Genomic DNA, 23,327 nt, shown 5'->3' with positions numbered 1-23,327 from the left:
AGCCAAATTCCAGGTGTGATGACAATAACAGTATTAGAAAATGGAAGAAGATGATAGGGTTGTTTTTTTGGTATAAAGTCTTGTAATAGAACAGCTTTTCAAGATTTGAGGTTTGTCTTTAGTGTCTGCCTTGCTTCTGAACCAAAATACTGACAAGTTACAAGAGTAATGCTTTTCATTCTGAAGCAGTTGGAAGAAAAGAAAAAAGCTGGCTAGATATGTATATTAATGCTACATTCAATTAGTTCCCCAGTTATTGTCTTTGATACTCCAATACTGCATACAAATCTACAGCTAAACAGCATATTTAAATCCAGACTATTGCTACTACTTACTAATTTGGTAAATGGGTTTTATAAATAGTGGTGTTGATATGACTACCTTTTTTAAATGTATTTTTATGTGCCTCCATTTCTTCCTCTCTGACAGCTGCCTGTGCTGATGTATGAGCAGTGCAGAGTTGATCCAGATTTCTGCTTCTCTTCCAGAATCAAATTAATGTTTTAATTATGCAGAGATGGGTACATCTGGCTGCACTCACTGATGAGGGATGGGGCCAAGAGCAGAGGAAGGGGACAGGGAGCAGCAGCAATGTCTGTACAGGATTTGAACTGCAAGTGCTGGTCCCATGAGTCAGGGAGTCCTGTGGAGAGGGTGACAGAGAAGGAAGAGAAACTTTGGTAAAGGATTTGGGTAAAGATGAGGAAAATATGAGACAGAAGGCAACAGCCTTGATGGGAGATATTGATGGGAAGGTAGTAGGTGTCTAAGTGGAGAGGTGAGGAGAAGGGGACATCTCTGAGATGGGAACAGCCTGTGGATGTCAGGAATTAAAGACAGAATAACTTCATGGAGCTCTGAAATAGGAAGTGATAAGACAATTTGAGATATGGAGGAAGCTGAGCTACAGGTAGGGGAAATGATTGTTCTGGGGCAAAAGGTAAGGAGAAGAGAAACTCTGGGATAAGAAAACCAAAGGACAATACTGTACCTCACACCCCTAAAAGGTGGGAACTTCCACCTGTCTTTGTCTCCTCAAAGCAGAATGTTTTTGTATTATTTTTTTATCACAGTCCTATTTAAAAGAATATTAAGGACATTAGCTAGAAACATACAATCTTGACTACACATATAAAAGATCAGTGACATTTGCTCTCTCCTTGATCATAACATTTTTGCTAAGCTGTGAAAACTACAAATAAATGGAAGATACCTAGCATTTTAAAAGTGCCTTGTGGGGTGATTGCTGCAGTATCTGTTGGGTAAACAGAAAATGCAGCCATCTAACAACAGACAATGAAATTTATAAGTATCCAAATAAACTCTGCTTCTTGTTGCTACTAAGGCCAGTTTCAGTTCCCATGGAAACAGGTGATGGATTGCCAAAAATGAGATTTGATGTTTTAAAATAATCAGTGATTTGAGCTAGTGATTATTATGAAAGTATTGCACTCTCCTTCCAGTGTACAGGTATTGTGCTGGGAGTAGGAAAAGAGTACATGGCAGCTGGCAGACAGCAACAGAGTTCTTGAAATTCTTGCAAATAGTTTGATTGCTGAATGACAACAGCAAATGCAGTTTCTTGAAAAATCATTGAGCAAAATCTAGCTAAGGTCCATTTGAAAAATCTGAATAACCTTTGAGGTTTTAGAGAAAAATAAAATACATTAAAATGTTGTTGTATAAAGCTTAGTTGCAATGCTTTCAAGTGTTTTTCCTAAGTAAGATCTCCTTTATACCTTTATTTTGAGATTTCAAGTAGCCAGGAACATACAAGCTAGAAATTGGTTTTAAATGTTAGGTTCCAATCCTACAAATATGCTACTATGAACAATGACAAAATGTTGTCAATGCTCAGTTTTCCATTGACTGGAGGGGAGGTACAGAAAGGACAAGTCTGGGAGGGACCAGTGGCAATACGGGGGGCCTGGTAGGAATTTGGATTGAGAGGGTCACTAAGATTTTGGAGAAGAAATTACAGAAGAGTGAGACAACTCATAGAGAAGGCATGGGGGCTTCTCAGGTCCTCTGAGGAAGCTGCTTTTTATTCCTATGGCGTTTCACCATGAGATGGTGATACGAGCCTGGGCTGTGGACTCAGGGCACTGGCACCCGCTCCACTGTGTCAGTGAAAGCTGAAGACCACCAGTCCCAAACCACACTCCTACCATCTGCTCTTCAATCACTGTCTCGTCCTGCTAGGATCTGCAACCGTTTCCCTGGCCGATGCCATCTCCTGAGCCCCTCTCTCTGCCCTCCCTTTCCTCCACCAGGGTTGAACAACATAATACATCTCTCTCCCAGTATCCAGAGACTTCACACATACACCTGGTTTGACCCATCTACAATTCTCTTTATTTCTGTGCTGACAGCATGTATCAGCCAGGTGGAAGGGGAGGAGAGGCACAGACTTCCTCCAGCAATTCCCTTTCTTATCCTTTTCCCTTGTAAGTGCCAGGATGAAAAGTAGGCTCATCTATTCTACTCTTCCCCCACTCTAGTGACAGGAGTTTAGAGGGAAAAGTAAAGAGAATAAAGCTGAGCAGGCAAGTGATGGCTCTGGTCATCCCAATAAACAGATGCCTCATTTGTCTATGTCTGGGATGGGTCCTGACATGTAAAACAACAGATTTAATACACAAAAATAGCCACAGGTCTTTCCCCACTCTAGTGACAGGAGTTTAGAGGGAAAAGTAAAGAGAATAAAGCTGAGCAGGCAAGTGATGGCTCTGGTCATCCCAATAAACAGATGCCTCATTTGTCTATGTCTGGGATGGGTCCTGACATGTAAAACAACAGATTTAATACACAAAAATAGCCACAGGCATATATTAAGAAACAAAAAGTAGTGCTAACATGCAGCAGACAAATAGTTTTCCTATGAATATTGGCAGAGTTCAACTGTTTTTTTCTCACTTCTAATTGCAAGATGCCTTTACAAAGTTTCACCATAGCCAAATATCACCCCTCTCACACAGATCAGATAGACCCATGGAACCTCAGACAAGGCATTTACAATTTATTTAAATTCATTTGCTATCTGTTAGATGAAAGCCAAACACAAACCAGCTAAAGATTCCACTCACAACTAAAGATCAGAGATAAGCCACAGGCAGGCTGCCAGCTTCTTCCTTTCTCTGCAGCATTAATTAATGTGAGGGCTGCTTCACATTTGCTTCCATGTACCAAATTCTTTAAATTCAAGTTGAGTACTGTTAACAAAGTAGACTCGATGCAAATCAACCACAAAAGCCACTATCCATCCCCAGAGTGCAAAGTTCTGTGGGTTTTTTTTTTTCTTCCTGAACCACACAACAGTTTTCAATATGAAAGTAGATCTGCCAGAATGACAGGCTTTTACATTTCTTCTGCATAAACCTGTATTATAAAATTACAAACTTAGAAGTCTTAACACCTTTGTACATCATACAAAAAACCACTCAAACCGTGGGGAAAGACAGAACTGGCCTGTTTCTGCACAGAAAAAAAAGGAATAATCCTTTGTAATATACAGCCAGCAGTACTGACAGATACATTTTCCTTCAGTCAGTTTTGATTAATAAAAGGGAATTGGTAAACACAGGACATTACCTTTTGCTATATTTGATAAGTCACAAGTATTTTGCATCTATTTCCATAAAAACAAAGATATGTGAGAGGTCATGGGAGATAAATTGTTCCCAGGGATTTGTAAATAATCGCCATTATTTAAGCATAAAGCTGGAGTTTTCTTTTGCATATTTCCTCTTCAGAAAGGCTGCAACAGTTTTACCTAATCTTATCTTGGCTAAATATTAAAATACTTCAATTTCTAGACAGAGTACTTAAAAAATGGACAGAAAAATCTTTTTCCCCAAAAGTACATTAGTTGTTAAAGGCTGATATTCATTATTTGTCCCTAGTATCATTACTAGTTCTGATTAGAAAATGCAGCAGATGCAAGAAGTGAGACCCAAAGTAAAACGACAATGAGTCTTCATATTTATTCACCTCTAAATTGAATATGATTTTGAAATAATAGCACATAGCTCGCTTCCAAAGAATAATGTTACTAACATGTTTTTGTAGTCCATATTTTCTCTCTCAAAGTACATTTGTCCCCAGAAAGCAACAAACTCATAAATCAATTTCTACTGCAAGCTGTGATAACTAAATCATACTTAGAGCAAAAAGGTTTCCTTCTAGTGACACTGTCATTCCCTTTGTTATACAAATTCCAAATCTATGATTAATAAACACAGTGGCACATAAAATGATTTTGTTCTTTAAATGTGATCATCTTAGGGAAAACAATATTCAACAGATTTTCCACTTAGACAGTGATCGCAGAGCTACGAAGATGATTAAGGGAGTGGAACATCTCCCTTATGAGGAAAGGCTGAGGGAGCTGGGTCTCTTTAGCTTGGAGAAAAGAAGACTGAGGGGTGACCTCATCAATGTTTACAAATATGTAAGGGGTGAGTGTCAGGGGGACAGAGTTAGGCTTTTCTCGGTGATGACCAGTGATAGGACAAGGGGTAATGGGTGTAAATTGGAGCATAGGAAGTTCAAGGTGAATATCCGAAAAAATTTTTTTACTGTGAGAGTGACAGAGCACTGGAACAGACTGCCCAGGGAGGTTGTGGAGTCTCCCTCACTGGAGACATTCAAAACCCACCTGGATGAGTTCCTGTGTGATGTACTCTAGGTGACCCTGCTCTGGCAGGGGGGTTGGACTAGATGATCTCTCGAGGTCCCTTCCAGCCCCTAAGATTCTATGATTCTATGATCTTTAAAGTTTTATTGAAATTTACAGCTGTTGAAGATTGTGCTGAAAGATACCGTGAGCAGCTGAGGCCCATTAAAACACAATATAAGTTCCAAGCATCCACTCTTTTTCTAGCAAAAAATATGGGTTTTACAGTTCTAGCATAATGGCAGCAGCTTCCCCTGGCTTATGAAAAAAATATATATTAAAAAACCCTCTGTGGTTTGTGGTCCAAATTTGTAATGAAACATATTGGTCAAATCCCAAAATGTGCCTCACATCTCATCAGAGTGTCTCTCTTGGGAAGAATCTACTTCCAAATGAGTCTTGCTAAAAGGGAAGCTTTTTGGCAGCAATTTTTTTTCTACTCTCCCTCTTCCACTTCTGATGGGCTGCGTTGCTTCTACACATGCTGCTTTCAGCCCAGACATGCTCCCCAAACATGACTCTACCTTCCCCTCCCTTTGTCTAACCAGCAGGCAAGATTTCCCTCTAGAAGTTAAGGGGTCTGGAGAAATTAATTTTTCAACATATGTTTAAAACCTGTGACAAACAAATTATGAGCAGGGAGAAAAAACAGCGAGGTTGAAGCCAGACAAGGCAAACAGCTTTAGAAAATAATCCTGGGATTTGCTTACCCTGAGGTGTTAACGTTTTCCTCTGCTGCACACAGCAGACAATAATGCTCAAGCCAGTCCACTGACAGCACTCAGGACTGCTCAAACTGAGCACTTGAAGAGATGATGATGGGAGATTTCCCCACAGTCTTTCATATGCGTGTGGAGATAACAGTAAAAATGGATGTAAGATGGTTCCTAGTGCTGCCTGTTCCTTCAAATTGAAGTTACTCAAAGTAGAAGCTAAAGAAATTAAATAATAGGGTACTAATGAATTTCAGTTTATGAAAATAACTGAAGTTTACAAAATATTATTTTTCAGGTAACTGACATTAGAATCAATGTGGAGTCTGTAAAAGGTAGAGACAGATAAAAATGGCAGATTTTTGCCCTGTCTCTTACTTCTGAGGTGTCAGTCCACAGTATTAGCAGACTTAAGAGATATGCAAACTATTTTATTTTTTGTTAAGTATTGCTCAGCTAATACACTGCAGAGCTGACAGTCTTGGAATTTATTGTTCACCAGTGCTAATCATCACAATTTTAATTAAAGTATTATCTGGTGTATGTGAAAAGTAATTATGTGCAACTAACATAAGTTGGATGACAGGCTGGTGCTTGTAGGGAAATGCATTGCTGGCTCTAGAACTGCTCATATAAAAATGAGGTAGTGTTTGTTTTAAAGTGAAATATATATATATATATATATATGGCACATTAAGTCAGCTGCTATCATCAAAGCAAAACCTAACATAATTCTAATATCAGCCCAAAATCTCATGTATTATTCCCAGATAACTTTTCTCATCTTTTAAAGCCTATTTAGGTAGAGTTACTCTTTTTTTTTTTTTTTTTTTTGCAATTGTCATTAATGTTTTGCAATTTTACCTTCAATCACTAGTAAATCTGCACCGGCTTTTCTTATTTGCAAGGTATTATGGGCATTTAAGACCACAACAAGTTATATTTGACAGTTGCTTGAGCCTCATATTTTCATGCCACAATCTGTCAGCACATTCAGTCTCTACAAAGAGTCAGCAATGACCACACACTTCCAACTGCATAGTGAATTATTCTTACTGCAAAAAAGTAGATATTAAACTCATGTACACCTAAAAGCAATTCATCTTCCCTGGCTAGTGGGATGAAGTGCATTTGTAAAGTGTTTGGTTCACGAACAGTTAACCAAGTGACAAAATGTCCACCTAGTTGCAAGGGACACACATAAAGTACCTTTAATTTGCCAAAAAAATGGAAATTTCCTACTTTGTGTCAGACCTAATTGCATTACCAGAAGATATGCTTTCATATTCATCTAACTGCCACTTATTAAGGGGAAAAATAGTTTCACTGTAAGGAAGTTAATGAAGATAGTAATAATGTCTTCATGGTAGAAGTTTTCCTCTTAAAGAAGAAACCAATAATAAATGAACTGATGGCTGGAGTGAACACATTCAATGAAAAAGTCCTTCATTTAGAAAAAGGCAAAAATATCCTCTAAGACTACTAAGGATTTCATTCCTCAATACTGTAACTGAAAGGCAATTGGAGACCTTGATGGTGTTACTGTCCTTTGTGCCTCTCCAAGGTAGTGCAGATGCCTGGTGTTAAAAAAGTTAAATGTGTTCTGCTTTTAAGTCTGATGAAGTGCACCCAGGCAAGGCCAGCTGAGGACTTGACATCTCAAAGAAGCAAATTCTTTAGATGCAGTTACCTTTGGAGAGGCTATTGTTTTCTGTAAGATGTGAGAGGGAACTGGCAAAATCATCCCATCAGTCAAGATCCTGGATAACAGTACAGCTGCAAGTCCTCATTAGTCTGGTATGTTTGGAAAACATTTATCTGTTTGGGTGTAACATGAAGACTTTGCTAAAACTTAATGGAAAATTTTCATGTAAATAATAATAAACATCCTAAACCCTAATCCCTCTCCTTGTTTATTTTTCTCTTGCTGCTGATCTTTTGAGCTTCTCTCTGATTCTCCATTTCAAGATTTCCTAGCACGTACACAGCTTCTGACAACACAGAACTAACCCTTTAAAATATCAACTGAGGTTTTGCTGCCAGATAATGCACAAAAGCCAAAATGAATATACATGCACACTGTACTAAAAAAGGAGGGGAGAAAATTTTAGAACTTAAATTTTTAAACATGCACCATCATGTCCCACTAGCTCTGCTGCAGATTTGTTGGTTGCCTTAAGTCATAAACTATAACAACAACCCCATGAGGACGTGCAGGACATTTGCTCCACATTCATACATTATACAGGGATTTGTTGACTTTCCATGCCTACCCATTTGGGAGGAACTTGTGATGTTATTCTTGTTTTCATCTGGTGGCTTTAACAACATGTTATGGCACCAACACCACTAAAATGGGAATTCATATATAGTTACTTGCTTGATTCCACCAGGAGTTACACTACCAGTTAAATTCAAAAGAATCTGCAGTTTGATTAAAAAAGTCCATGTCTTCAAGAAAGCTTTCTCTCAGAAAAAACTGCAGTCATGCAAGCTAAACAACTGAGCTTTCAGCCTTATGATCAGTGAGAGAGGTAGGAAAATACAGGTTTGTTACACCTGGTCATCAAAACTCAGGAATATCTGCTTCGTGAGACCTCCCCTGCAGTTCTGCATCCAGCTCTGGGGTCTTCAGCACAGAAAAACATAATCCTGTTGGGACAGGTCCAGAGGAGGCCACAGAAATGATCAGAGGGCTGGAGCCCTCTCCTGTGAGGAAAGATTGGGAGAGTTGGGATCGTTCATCCTGGAGAGAAGGGTCTGGAGAAACCTTGTTGAAGCCTTTCAATACTTAAAGGGGGCCTACAAGAAAGATAGGGACAAACACTTTAGTAGGGCCTCAACAAGGATTGAGAGGTTTAAACTGAAAGACAATAGATTCACACTAGGTCCTGTGAAACTGTGGCACAGGTTGCCCAGAGAGGTGGTAGATGCCCCATCCCTGGGAACATTCAAGGCCAGGTTATATAGGACACTGAAAAACAGGACCTAGTTGAAGATGACCCTGTCCTTTGCAAGGGAGGTTAGAACTGGCAATTTTATTAGGGTGTATAAAATAATTATTGCAAAACATAAAGAAAAAATAAGTCTTATTTGACATATTGTAAAGAACCTGTAAAATAATGCATGCAGTGAGACCAGAATATTTTGACTGTTCAGTGACTCTTATCTTAGCTCCCTAGAAATAAACTACTACTGAAATTCTGAATAACTCCAGGATCCCTCCCCATGAATGTCCTAAATACTGGCAAACAGTGACAGAGAAAGACAGCAGCCTTTATGACCTTAAAACTGCCAGGTAAGCCCTACTGCAGAGCCAACTAAATTACATTCCTTGAAACATGTCACTTTTTTTTTCTTTTCCTCAGAACTAGTCCTTTACTTTTGATCTTTCATATTTCTCACATAAGCACAACTCAGAACACTCATTGTTTTCTCATGAGTGAAAGGAATTCAGTCTAGTGATGACATTATCAGTGTGTAAATAAGTATCAGTGTTATTATTATAGGACAAAAATGCTGCAGTGTTAAGTACTGTAGGTCTTAATTAAGGCTTTTACATGATTTGAGAGTTAACTTGACCAATATTTAAATTAATTGTTTTATTAAAAGTTGCTAAAGAGAGAATATTGGGTAATGTCAACTTTGTCTGTATTCAGAAGGCACTGATGAGAAATTCTTTGGAACAATAATTACACCACCACCATCCTCATTTTTAGCACTGCTCACCTCAGTCTGCACACACTGCAGCCATGTCACTCCTAAAAACCATCATTCCAGCTGACAGATTAGCTGATTGATTTGGCCAAATCATGGTAAGCTTGTAGAAGAAGATGAAAAAAGCTTTATAGTCATTTAGCAAGATAAAGCACTTTTAATCACTTTAAAGAGCATCTGAACAAGGTGGGTGTAGCAGATTAACCAACCAGTTTAGCAGTTTGCATCAATCACACTGGCTCACCTGCTAAACTGATGAGTTAAATCACCACACCTCTTTGTATACAGAAAACATGATGTTAAATGTGCAATTTGCTCCACAGATAAGAAACAGCTCTTGTGAGATACTTTCACGTTTGCCACAGTTTTATACACATCTTCTCCATGTCTCAGTTTTCCTGTATTTTTAGGGCTGTCATATTGATTCACAGCAATATCTGAAGGGATGTTATATGGTTTTCCCAATACTTTGAGGGAGCAGCAGACTTACTGGACATGGAGTGCACTGATAATTGGTGTGTGTACCATAAATCTGTCCCTTCTTGAACTTTTCATGCCTACTGTATGGTACCTATCAAACTTCCAAGGAGGTTCACACTTTTCAGAATATGTGTTCTGTTGCAAAATTATTGAGAAATCCCTACACAGACTGGGCAAATGTCCTCAGATTCCTTTCAGGCAGAATTTCTGTCCATGGGAATACAATAAATGCAAAAACATGCAGGTATACTTCATCCCTAGTAGAGAAGAGAGTTCTACTGTTCTCCCATTTGTAAGCATTACCACAATCCTATGAAGTGCAAGTGATTTTACTTTAACAATCCCAAACGTAAAAGTATAGCTTGAGAAAATTAAGATTTTATATTAACTAATATATGCTACAGAGATCTGTACTTGCCATTTTCCCAAACTGCAAGAGAACTCACACCAATCTCATTTCCATGCTTGCCTACATCACTCTTCTGTTCCCCCGTTACAGCTCCCAAGAAACTGTCTGATACCTGGATAACAAAGCTTTCTCACTATCTGCAAATTTTTGATTTGTGTATTCTCAGCATTAACAAAAGAAAATGTGTAATGTGGCAGGAGTGAAGAAAGTAGATTCTTAATGGTTAATAACTCAGGATTTGTCGCTTAGCTCTCTTCAAGTGATTGCCCAGAAACCCATTGTTTCATCTTCCAGCTTGTTTCCCATCCAATTACTATTAAATTATTCATAAATTATTACATAGTTGCTTCACATCCCTGCAATGCTAATATTAACAGAATTTTTTTAGCCTGTAATATTAGATTTCAGGTTTAAAAAATGCACCTAAGCAGCAGTAATATATACAGTACAAATTAAAATCCAAGAATAGTTTTTCATTTCTAATAAAAACTCTGAAGACTCACCACCTCTTCTGGAACTTAGCAATACCCCACTACCACCAGTTGCAAGTACATCTATCCCTTTGAACACATGAATATATAATACACAGATAAAAATAACCATCAACATTCTTGGCATGTCAACAGCTTCCTAAAAAATTAGGCAAGTAAGATTTAATTTACATTCTGTAATGTTACAGAGAACAGCTTCAGCCTCTAAATAAAAAACTCTGCAGGTAAAAAAAAAACAGGATGGCTTAATAACTGTTTCAGGAAAAGATAAATGAGCACACCTTCAGAAAATAACTAATCAAAGAGCAAATACTGTGCCATTAGTGGATGATCTGCTAATTAGTCAAAAAAGAAATAAAACTGTCATTGTAGGCAAAAAAAAATAAGGAAAAAATAAGCAATGCCTAGAGTTTTATCATGAGGAAAATGGCATAAGCATAACTCTCTGAAAAAAAAATAAAATAATAACAGACTCATCCTAAAAAAGAAAAATCTCAGTATTCATTAAGTTAGTCCACTCAAGTAAACGTAATTGAAGAAGAGCATTTACTTTTCCAAAATGTATCATGAAAATGAATAGCGTGAAGGAAGTGCAGACATTCTGCCTATCTAGCCCCTTATGCTGCACCAGAACCATTAAAATCACATGAATTATTTTGTCAAACTGCTTAGGAAGTTCAGAGATGGTCTTAAAATAGTCATTTATCTCAAACTTTGGTAGAGCAAGGCTACTTTATTCTCTTTAAACCTTAATTAGTGTACTTAAAATGTAAGTTGCGTTATCAAATAGAATAAATCATATTTTAGGGTGGGAGTATTTTGAGCTTCAAATGGACTTACATTCTGCTGCTTGGAATAATCTTGTGTCCATCTCTAAACCATGTCACTTGTGGCCTTGGATGGCTGAGTATGTTTGGGAAGTTTAGAACTGCAGCTTGTCCTTGGGTCACTGTTTTTCTCTGGATTGTGTCCATGAAATTTCCCATGTCTGCAAAGAAAAAATTATATTAAGTCCTGGAAGTTCTTGTGTCTATTTCTTTACAGTGGACAGAGAAATACCTGTGTTTTACAGGAGTCATTGGCATTGTTATAATTAGTCAGCATGACATTACAGCTCATGAGACACTCTTGATTAATAGAGATTTGGATGAACATGAGGCATAAGGCAAATCCAAGTGCTGCTAGTGCACGGAAGTGCCTCAGTCAGCAGTCCTGCCTGGCCTCTGTGCTCTGCTGTGATAATCAAGTATTTTTTAAATAAAAGTGACATTCTAATGAAGGTTCATTTTAGTTTTGTTTCATTTTTTTTTTTTTAAAAGAAATCCTTGCATATCCAAAATCCCATACAAAACTAAAGAAAGGAGGACCAACTCTCAGGCATTTCTGAATCAATCTCTGCTGGCCTCTGTGCTCTGCTGTGATAATCAAGTATTTTTTAAATAAAAGTGACATTCTAATGAAGGTTCATTTTAGTTTTGTTTCATTTTTTTTTTTTTAAAAGAAATCCTTGCACAATATAAAATACATTCCTGTGCAATGCAAAGGAGTGCAAATAGTGCATATTTTATAAATGCTTCGATCACCAGATTTTCTTTAATCCTTTTATCTGTAGCCAGAAAGAGAAGCAACTGTTATCACCTGTAAACAAACAATGCACAGTCAAATCTGTGCAAGATACCCAAAAAGATACCAAAATAACAAGGCTGTGGTCATGCTGCCAGCTCTTAGTTCTGGCTTTATACCAGGATTTAAATAGAGCGTCTAGATCTCTGATATCTACAAAGGCATCACTAGTATTAAGAAGCAGCTTTTAACAAAAAATTTAATGGAAGAAAAAAACCCTACAGTCGCAGAATCTGTCTCTGAAGCTTTTATTTCATAGACAAGTTTATGGATCTATGGAGTCATTGTAAAAATTCAGTGAACATTTTCTTCTTGTTTTTCTTTTGCCTTTTGTATCACATTTCATTAAAATAAACAGAGCTGTAGGCTCCTACTTATTCACCCTCCAAAGCACCTCCATACATTTTAATTTGCGCTAAACCAAGGAAGTGACACCCACAAAGAACTATTCTGGTTTCTGCCACTGAATTGTCTTTTCATTATTATTATTATTTTAAGGACCACAGGGTTTTTTTACAAGTTCTCTGTTGCAGAAAGGGATGCAAAGCACATTGAAACATGGAAAACTACTACCATGTCTGTGGATGGTAGGAGATGAGAAGGGACAGAACAAGAGCAGGAATTAAAAGCACATGGTAATTTAAAGAAGCTTTAATCATCTTTGTGATTTTCAAGTTATTTATTCAGACGTAATCAGCATTTTACTTCCTCTTGCTCCATATTTCTTACAACTGTAATTAGATCACCTACTTGAAAAGAAGTTTCAAACCATGTAGGCTGATCTAATTAACTTCACTGTCATGTGATTATTTTAGTCTTCACAAACCAAGAGTTTTTAAGCCCATTCTGTAATTAAGATTTACTCGGCAGTTTTATCACCTATAGATCTGTCCCCATTCAGTTAAGTAAAATGTTAGCATGTGTTGAGAACATTTTTTAAATTATTTAACAAGTTCCCTGCTACTTCAGAGACCTAGGAGATGGGAAATACCTTGGATCTTTCTCAGTGCACATTATAATTGTGTCTTTCAATTTTTAACTAGAGATCTTGAGTTTAAGTGTATTGGGGAGCATTCTCTATCCAGTGGCAAAAAAAGTTCATTTCCTGTGAACCTTTCCAAATGAAACATCTAACATGTAGTTCCCTGTAACTCTTGATAACCAGATAAGATCATTTTACTGACCCTTTGACATGTTGCTTTCCAATATATTTTTAGGAATAACCAGTAAGTAAAATATGATAAAATATCCAGTACTTTATTATATCCAGAGATTAAATCAATCTAGATTGAAAATGTTAAAATACAGAAAACAATCACATGGTATAAATAGCTAGATTGGCATTTAAAGAGGGCATTTAAAACTTGTATGACACTTCACTCTGTCAGAGCAAAGTACAAGTCTGACTGTTCCCCTGTGGAAACCTATATGCCACTGTAGCTTCAAGCCTAAGGGTCTCCCAAATCACATAAGATGTGCTTTGCTTTGTGTCAATGTCTTTATCAATGAAAATAAACAATGGACTGCTGAAAACAGATAGAAAAGTTCCTAAGAGATAGCTTTTCAGTCATAGGCAGCAATGCAGAACTACAAATTAAATGGGGGAAAAAATAAAACCAAAGAAAAGTAAATAATTACACTTCTCTCTCTCAAGAACAACCAAACACACACACAAACCTGGAGAAACAAAACACTTCACTGCAAACCTTTCCCTCATTCAGAGGGAAATAAGCCTGTCTTTTCAGGAGACAAAATTCCTTAGCAGCAGTATCCAGGGAAAGTGTTCCTGTGCCTCCTTCTTACCATGGTTCTCTCACGTCCCTCCTCAAGGATTGTTCCCCCCACTACAGCAGTACAACTGCCTGTACAGCTGCCTAGGGAGGAAGATGGGGAAGGGGGAAGAACTATTTTGACAGAACCTACAAAACCTACAAAACAGTTTCTCCTTTTTCTTTTTTTTTTTTTTTTTTCCCCCCAATTTTGGAGAAGTTTCCCACTCCACAGCTGTACAAACACCTTTCCCTGCTGAGCCTGAAGGGATAGCACTGCATGCTGAACTGCAGTACAAGAGCGGGAATGATTAGTGGGATGGAGAAGGAAATGGGCACGTCTCTCTGGTACTGCTACCAAAGCCTTTGTCCCCTGAAACCACACCTGTAGATGCAACTCCAGAGGCATCCAACAGCTCACTGCTGCAGAACAAGAAGCATCTCCCCTTCCCCTGCTCCATCTTCCCTTTTTAACCTTGTTGAAAGTCCCTATCCCACTGTTACACTCACACCAGCTTTCACTAGACCTTCTGTGACCTGATATAACTCCCTAAACCAGAAAAACAACATTCAGAGAAGTAATTGTAAGAGTGTGGCATGTCAGAGTGAGCACAAGATCACTAGGAGGAGGAAACAGCAGGGACACAAGGGCTGGTAGAAGGCAGGGAGGGAAAGCTCCACTTGAGCAGCACTTTATTTTTACATTAGCTGCCAGCATCTCTGACACAATAACTCAAGAGATCAAACACAAAGTTACTGATACTACTGACACTACAGACATGGTAGCATAACTTGCTCTAGTAAAATAAATGGTGAACATAATACCAAAACTTACATACTATCATTTCCAATTGTTTTTATTTTAAAACACATGAAATTCCATGTGACCTCCCTCATGACATAGTGATTAACTTGAATCAGTTCCTTGGAATTGGGTTTCTGATAAACAATTCAATTTATCTAAATTCCATTTATCAAGTGTCATTTACTGCTATGGGGTTTCCAGTTATTTGCTCTGAGGAAGATAAATTTAATCTGTGTATCAGATGGTTCATACACAGTACACAAATCTGTGTTTTTAATTATTTTTTAATATAGATTTTTACTTTGAAAAAAAAAGTCCTAATTTTATTGTTATTTTCAAAGTTATTTTGATTATATTTTCTATATGCTAATTAGAAAAAAAGAAAGTTGCCATAATTTCTTAGGTCAAGTTAATCAGCACTAACTCCTGAGAAAAACTAATTTAACACTTGGAAATGGAAGTTGGGTATCAAATTAAAGATCAACTCTGAAAAATTCTGCACAGTACAAACTGAAGAGGTGCAAACATTGGAAAGCTTGGTTCAGAAAGGTGTTGAGAACAGACTTTCAAAGTTTGGTTAGCAAGGTTTTCACTGTGAAACAACTGCTTATTTTGTGCAGTAAGAATTATGATCTGAAATCTTCATAGAGCTACATTCACCATACTTTTTCAGATATCCCCTGCTGTCTTCTGGGCTTTTGTTTTGATTGTTTCTTTTGTTCTATATGGCCTTTCTTAATCCCTGCGTGTCTAGGGGAGGGTGTAATAGTTTTCCCATGCTACAACTCTCTCCAGATGATCCTGGTTTGATGGCTCTGAGCATCTCAAAGCTCACTTTAAAGATTTAATGTTGCCCTGCTCTGATCTGCTTCCCAGAAGATAACTAGACTAAGCATGAAAATTCACATGATGCAGAAGTTTGAAAATGTATTCAATATGATATCTAATAACTTGTCAAACTAGCTAATGTTATTGCTGTGTTTGGTGTTTATCGACAAAAAGAACAGGTTAGCTAATGAATCCCAGAAGAACTTCTGTTTACACGTACATGCCACTTGAACTTCAGATCTTCTTTGCAGCAAAGCCCCCATCCTGTTCCGTACGACACACTGATAGAAACCAGCATCAGACCTCTGCAAAGCTGGGATGATGAATCTGCAAGACAAAAGACAGAATTATAGTGCACTTCTTCCCGAAGACAGATCCATGCTACTCTGTGTGACATTTGTTATTCCTCCCCTCATATTTTACACATTGTCTCCAATGCTTATTGTATTTTCTCCTTACAAACAGCATTCTCACACAATCTCTGATCTTTGACTACAAGGTTTCTGTATCATATAGAACAAAAAAAAACCAAAAATACTTGAAGCATAAAATATCTTTCAGACTGAAGATCTACATTGGGTAAGTGCTAATTAGTTCTCCTTGAATTCCCTTGAAATACAAACTTTGATGTTTCTCTTAGTTTTATCTACCCTCACTCCTCAGGCAGAAGGCTTCTGGTGTTTTGTTCACAAGAAGACTACAAACTGAATGCAGGCATTAAGAAGACTGGCCAGAAATATCAAAGGTCTCCAGTGAAAAAGAGATGTTTACTACACTGTGAGATCACTGGAACTCAGAAGAATATCTGAAAGGGGCCTACAGAAAAGCTGGGGAGGGGCTTTTCACCAGGGAGCGCAGTGATAGGACAAGGGATAATAATGGTTTCAAACTGAAAGAGGAGAGATTCAGGTGACACATCAAGGAGAAATTCTTCACCAGAAGGACAGTAAAGTGCTGGAATAGGTTGCCCAAGGAGGTTGTGGATGCCCCTTCCCTGGAGGTGTTTAAGGCCAGGTTAGATGAGGCTCATAGCAGGGAGGTTGGAAACTGATGATCATTAAGGTCCCTCCCAACCTTAACCATTCCATGATTCCAAAAGACACAGTTGTACTTCTTCTGTCCTTCAATATACTTAGAAAGTCACTTAGCCCACTAATGCTCACCTTCCTCATCCAACTCTGACTACTCAACATGAAAATGAGCTGATAGGCACAGTTTTCATGTGAATAAAACACATGAATAATATAGATAATCCTGCATTAAAAAAACATTAATCAAAGCGCATATTCCCCCCATCACCTTCTGAAGATATTATGGAGGGATTAATGAAAGTCTCTATGAAAAGATAAGGAAAAATAAAACTAATTAATTTTAATCTTCAGAATTTAATTCCACTAAAAGGAGCATCTCTTTTCACACTCACACAGACTATGCATTGTACAGAGCTGAACAGGATCAGACAGTAGGAAAACAAAGGAGGTACAAGAAAGTTTAAGTTCTAAATTAAGTCTATAATGGCTGCATCATAATTGCAACCAAATACACTATAAGAAATAGGTCAGGTGACCAAATACAGTGAATTAAAACAGAGCCCAACACCAGAGATAAGTTTTAGCAATCTACTGCAATTCCTAGGAGATTCAGGCTTCCCAAATATATGAGTTGTAGGCAATTGTGTTGTCTAAGCTGACTCCTGGCCTCCTTGGGAGCAATCAGCACATTTTCTCCAGGGATTATGACCATTTGTAGTGTGAAAAAGAAGGAAGACTCAAAACAGTGCTCTTTTGGGAAGTTACAGTAACCCAACAATCAGCACACAAATACTTGCTGGCCATGTTGCCTTTTGCTTGATGAGCATGTCAGGAAATAGAGTGAGAAAAGAGGTGAAAACACAAGGCACGAGGCAGAAATCATTAGTACATAAGGCCACCCTACAAAATAATTTCCTCCTCTGCCAAGATGATGATCTGGGGGGGTTGGGGGGGGGCGGGGGGAAGAAAAGCCAAAAAATTCCCAACAAATAATAAAAAAATCGTTTCAGAGGTTCTGACATAAATCTTGACAGTTCATTTTTACAGTTCATTTTAACAAATAGTTTATAACTTCATGAGCTTTTCTTCCTCCAGTAAATATTTAGTATTGAACTTGGGTAACATTTATTTCTTCACTTGTCTATATTAAATAGAGCCAAAATTAAAGGCTTATTTCTTTGGCATTCATCTATATTAAGACAGTAATGCAGAGTTAGTTTTTCCTCCACTTGGACAAAACAAATCAATTGGATCAGAAGTGTCCTACTTTAGTTTTTGCTGTAGCCTGAGGAAAAGAAAATCTTTTAAAGGTTTAAAGGGAAAATCCCATCTATTCTGGCAATTCCAAAGCAGCCCAAGCCTGCTAAGCAGCTGGCTTCTCAGTGAACCTGCAGGGTAACAGTGTGCAGGGTAAGGCAAGTAAAATGAGAAGAATTAAACTGCAAAAGTAAAGAAAAAAAAAAAGATACAACACGTATTTACGTTATTTGAGATTACTTTGAAAGTTACAAACCTGTGTAAGAGATAAATATTTGTGAAATTTCTAATTCTGTCTATAGAGCTTTAAAGAGTTTTTATACACTTCATATATCTCATTATTTTTTGAACATTTTTCCATTGCTCTAGAAAAGTACTGCTTTTTGCCTTATGCTTTCACCATTCTACTTGTTTTCTGATTTGCCAGAAGGGATACAAATAGTGCTTTCTAAATTCTAAGTAAGACTTTATTCCACCAAATGAATTTATACCAAAGGTTAATACAATTTTTTACATTGACAAGATGCAAGTTTTCTTTCTGTTTATCTACATTCTAACTTTTAAGATGGAGCATCTTCCTATTTTATAGATGCCAGGAAGTTATTAAAGACTTCTAGGGGTTTGTACAAGTAATTCAGAGAGTCAGAGCAGACAATTTGGAATGGTACAGCCAACAAGAAACTGACTGTGGAGGAAATTTCCATCAGCTGATGCAAAATGAAAAGCATAAAAAAAGCTTCAAGGGAGGTCTTGAGAATATAACACGCCCCATCACCAGGGCTGCAGAGTTAGATATTAAGGGTTAAGTGGCATCAAGCACCTAATTTCTAATTAATTTCTAATTTCAAGTCTACTCCCTCATTTTAAATACTCTAAAAGTGAACCTATAGAATACAGGTTTTCAATAGCCACAATTGGGAAGACAGAAATAAAATCAAACATTTTATTAGATAGTCATATAACTTGTCTTGTATTCAAAATGTTTAAGAAAGCTCTTATGCATCAACTGATTTAACTTTTTTATTCATAATAAAATTGAAAAGTCTCCAATGTTAAAAAACCAAATTTCATAATCTGAGGACTAGTTAGGGAGGGATGGGTACTGCTGCTTAGAAACACTGTTAACTTTTTAAGTTCAGATAAATTAATATCTCCACACCACAAAATCAAATATGGAACACACATGGTCCAGAACTTAATCCAAAAGAAAACAAAAAGTCACTACCTGAACATTAAAGACTCTTTACTTCTAGACAGAACTAAAAACTGCTACTGCAGAGGGCAATATTGATTTGTTTTCATTACATGTATCTCAGATCACAAAGAATTTATAAGGTTGTTTTATAAATTCTTAATACAAACTCAGGTATGCACAGTCACTATAAAAGCCAGGCTGTGCACATAATCAGCCTGGTTATACAAAGACAAGCTCTTCCTTCAGGGTCACCAATGTCAAAATGCAAAGACTGCAATTAGTTCTTTACTCACTCCATGTGTTATAATAAGCTTTGAATATTTCTAGTCTGTTACAATATAGACATTACTTCAACTGAGACACACTAAGTAATATCAATTACCAAAAAATCTTTGATTGATGATTCAAATTGCAACAGAAGTCACTTACACAGGGAAGATCCATGCATTTTAAAAGGACATTTACCCAAGAGAACCACAGAGCAAACTATTATGGGGTCAAAGATTAAATTTTGCGACGGGAATTTTTATGTCTAAGCATAATCTTTTCCTTTCTTTCATTCATCCTAATGCACCTGTGCCACATAATCCTTTTGGAATCTTAAAGCTTTGCATTGCTATAGAATCAAAATCCTGGTTGGCTTATCTCTGACTGTGCTATTTTAGTAATAATAGGGCTGCAACTTCTAAATTAATATTATCAATGTTATTTTATTCTTATAGTATTATAAACCAGTATTTTAATATCTTCTTAATCAGCTCTTAAGTGGACGTTTTAATTAGAAATAGAAACAAATACAATAGAAAAGAGGAAAAATTATTAAAATACAGCTTATGTCATGACCTGATGTTCCCTGGACTGAATTCAGCAATAAGAAATAAGGTGCTGTATACACATATATATGCATACAGCCTGGGAAAGCTGTTTCCATACACTAATTCTAACTTGTAATGCAAAACACAGTAAAACCACCATTTTGCACTGGGATGTGCACTTATTTAAGAAATGCCATGGTATTCTGATCTTAGTTTCAAAACATCACGTCCCTCTTCAGGTTTCACATAGTGAGATTAAGTCTCTCAGTGACTAACACATCCCCAAACTTGAGTTTTAACCTTTGCTTTTTGGTTTTTTTCTATGTTCATGTTTTTGTCCTCCCACACCATTTCTTCGCCTTAGCTTCTCAGCATCTTCTGTGGTTAAGAGCTGTTGTCAAGTTCCTTCTACCAAGAAACTACAACAGGCTCTGTTGTTGTTGATCAAAAGAAGTGGCATTTACACAAAGTGAAGCTCACACCTTCCGTGATTTATTGTGCCATTAGAGGGTTTTTTTCTTTTCTAGAAAGCATCCACAAATCTTTCCTATATGTCTGTATGGCTCATTTTGAGGTGTCAGAGTATCTCAAGGCTTGAAAACAGCAGCCACTAATAGATGCAATTACTCAGGACTAAGCAGTCTCATCTAAATCAAAATATCTTTAATTGCTAGGAAGATTTATATATTTAGCATTATGTGCTCAATGAGCTAAAAAAGTTTTAAAATGTAATTTAAGAGACTTTTTTCCCCCCTACTGCTCTGTAAGTGTAAATAATATTGAAGACAGAACTAATGTTAGGTAACAATTTTGAAAATCTTTAAGAAGAGTAATTATGGACTATCTTCTATAGCAATAGAGAACTTGAGATCAACTATCTGCATTTGTATCCTAATCTATACTGTAATTTCTGTCTATGGTGACAGATCATAACTTTTCTCTAATGTAAGTAATGTAATTACAAAAGTGTAGTATTTAGCCTGGTTTCCTAAAGACAAGTGTTACATAAGGGCCACATCTGTCACAAACCCACCACTTACAACTTCAGAATTCACTACCTAATGTCAACAAAATTTGAAAGCAACAAATAAATTGCATAAATATTAAATCTCTAGAAGGTTATAGAAATTGCTATTTGCATTATGGAGGCATAGTTAATGGTTCCATTAAAGAAAAGGAGACAAAACTTGGCTGTTTTACATTTTGATATTTGGCCAGCCAGCTGTTGCTGATTAACCTCAGTATGGTTTTGCCTGCTATTGATTACAAAACCATGTCAGGTTACATCTCCAGCAAAAAGCTTTTTTGCTACTTAAAAAATCTACATTAGGATCCTTATTTAGAAAAGTGTACTGTCATTTTTAGCAAAGGAGATTCTCTCATAGAGATCTCACTTGTTTAAGAAAAACCCAGTCTTCTTTGATGGTAAAACACACTGTCAAGGTATCAGAACATAGGAGCTGTTTTGAAGCACTGGGGTTTAGGGGTGTGTGTGTGTTTTCTTTGGGGATTTTTTGCAGTTACACTTAGAGAAGGTTATCAGATAGCTTTTATTTACCTGTATTCACTGGAGTAGGTGGTTATTTCACTGTCATTGTGTAACCACTTAAATTCCAAGGGCCAGCTGCCTTCAGCAAGGCACGTAAGGATGAGTCGATTTCCTTCCAAGTGTATCTGGGGCAAACCGGGTTCAGTCTTGAAGTAAGGAGCAACATCATCTGAAACACAGAGGGGAAAGTGCTTTTGTAAACTATTGAAGTGAGACAGTATAAACCACCAATGTTTACCTCACTTCTCAAAATGGCAAGAGACAACATGATTCAGTAGTTAAGGTTTAAACTGCTACATTCATAACAGCTTTAGCTTCAGAAGCAAATCTCAATAACCTTCAGCCTTGGTACTTGTTTAGAAGTGCCCACTCAGACAAGCTTTTGTTCATGTTTACTTTTTATGCATATGAGAATTTCATCACTGTCTGCTGTGGCGGGCAATGAACAGCCCTATTGGCCTCTTTTTTTTTCCCCACCTCTCCTCTGTGAGGATTAAATCCACTTAAAGCTTTCCTTTTATTTCTTTTATTTCTTGAATAGAAACCAGAAGAGTAATCTTGGGTAGAAATTATTATCACAGCAGGGAGAAGTCTCAAGGTAAATGAAGAATTTTGATAGGAAAAAGAGTTTAAGGAAAAACACATCACAAAATCACAAGATTAATGTGTTTTTCAACATTACTGCCAAACAAAATGTGCTAAATTACATTACCTGAAACCACTAACAGATTTTGAATTAGAATATTCAATAATGTTCAAAGGTCACACACAGTCTCAAACTCTTGTTCTCCCATGGATCACAAATGCTCAAGTACTCCAAGCAGCAACACTCTTGACTGGTAAATTGCCAAAGCTTCACACAAATACAGATTTATTACAGGTCTACACCTGCTGGAGACACACCCCTTATCACCTCTGGACGGTGAGGGTTTTCACACTTGATGTGTCAAATTTCTACTTGCAACAATGTAGGAGTTACAGACTTGCTCTTAGAAGCTCACAAATACTTTCTATAATCAAAATTAACATGTTTATGTATTATATATAAAATATTCAAGTTACATTCAAAGTCAGAGATTGAATACAAAATATAGAGCTGTACTCTGCTTTTTAGGAGTGCAGTATATGTGTGCATATTTTATATACAAAATACTTTTTTTTTAAATCCACAAATATTGTCCCAGTGTAATTAATCATTCAGTTAAATTGCTAATCATTCTTTTGAAACTTATTTTAGATTTAGCTCGAGTATTTTTATCCTTGTTGTTTAGAGAGTTCAAGCTGTCTTTTACAGTTTATGGGGAAGTCACCTCATGTACTATTCAAGACTGCCCCAAATCTTTCAATCCAGAGGTCACACAGTATAATCTTTAGTAGCTGATAGCCACAAGACAGCAACCACACACGTTAGGGAAGAAGGAGCTCAAGGCAAGGGGTGTCAGCAGCTTTCAAGGTGCCCCACACAAGATGGGGACTGCAGTAGGTATGCAGCTGGGCCTGGTGATGTCAGCCTCTCCGAGCCCTTATCTCTCACTTTGCCCCTTATCAGGGAATTTTCATGACTTAACAGACCACACGGCAACAGAGAGTCATTATCAGCCTCCTGGTGCAGTCCCAGGGCAGCAGCTGCGCTTCAGCCGACTGTGGTCTGGGAGTCCCAGGCTGACTGTTGCCAAACTACTTGCTGCAATTTGCTATAAAGCTGAACATCAGCTGCATAACCATGTAATGATTAGTATTGATAAATTGTCCCTGTAGTTTTTAGAGTTCAGCTTCAGAAAAAGTTATTTCTGCAGAAAAAAAAAAAAAAGCAATACTTGCTAACACTTGCACCAAATCTGACCTAATAAACCAAATCTAAAAATGTATTTTGAGGTAAGGCCCTTTTCTGATGCATTTTAAACAATTTATTTTTCAAATCAATTGATGAATGCCTAGTGCAGATCAGTAATATCTTTTTTACATCAGAT

General features: G+C 37.2%; 1 protein-coding gene across 1 annotated transcript in view; it reads right to left on the bottom strand.

Annotated features, from left to right (window-relative positions):
• Nucleotides 1-23,327, bottom strand: part of SDK1 (sidekick cell adhesion molecule 1) — a 386,227-nt gene that overhangs the window by 256,239 nt on the left and 106,661 nt on the right. The window contains exons 2-4 of the mRNA XM_009993680.1: nucleotides 21,367-21,526; nucleotides 15,731-15,837; nucleotides 11,326-11,473 (exon numbers count right to left, since the gene is read on the bottom strand). Coding sequence (XP_009991982.1) covers nucleotides 11,326-11,473; nucleotides 15,731-15,837; nucleotides 21,367-21,526 — 415 coding nt within the window. The remainder of the gene's footprint in view (nucleotides 1-11,325; nucleotides 11,474-15,730; nucleotides 15,838-21,366; nucleotides 21,527-23,327) is intronic.

The sequence above is a fragment of the Chaetura pelagica genome, unplaced genomic scaffold (genome assembly GCF_000747805.2).
Source record: "Chaetura pelagica isolate M959 unplaced genomic scaffold, ChaPel_1.0 scaffold213, whole genome shotgun sequence".
Lineage (NCBI taxonomy): Eukaryota > Metazoa > Chordata > Aves > Apodiformes > Apodidae > Chaetura > Chaetura pelagica.
The sequence above is the reverse complement of the archived record's forward strand: the minus strand, read 5'-3'. Positions and strand labels throughout refer to the sequence as shown.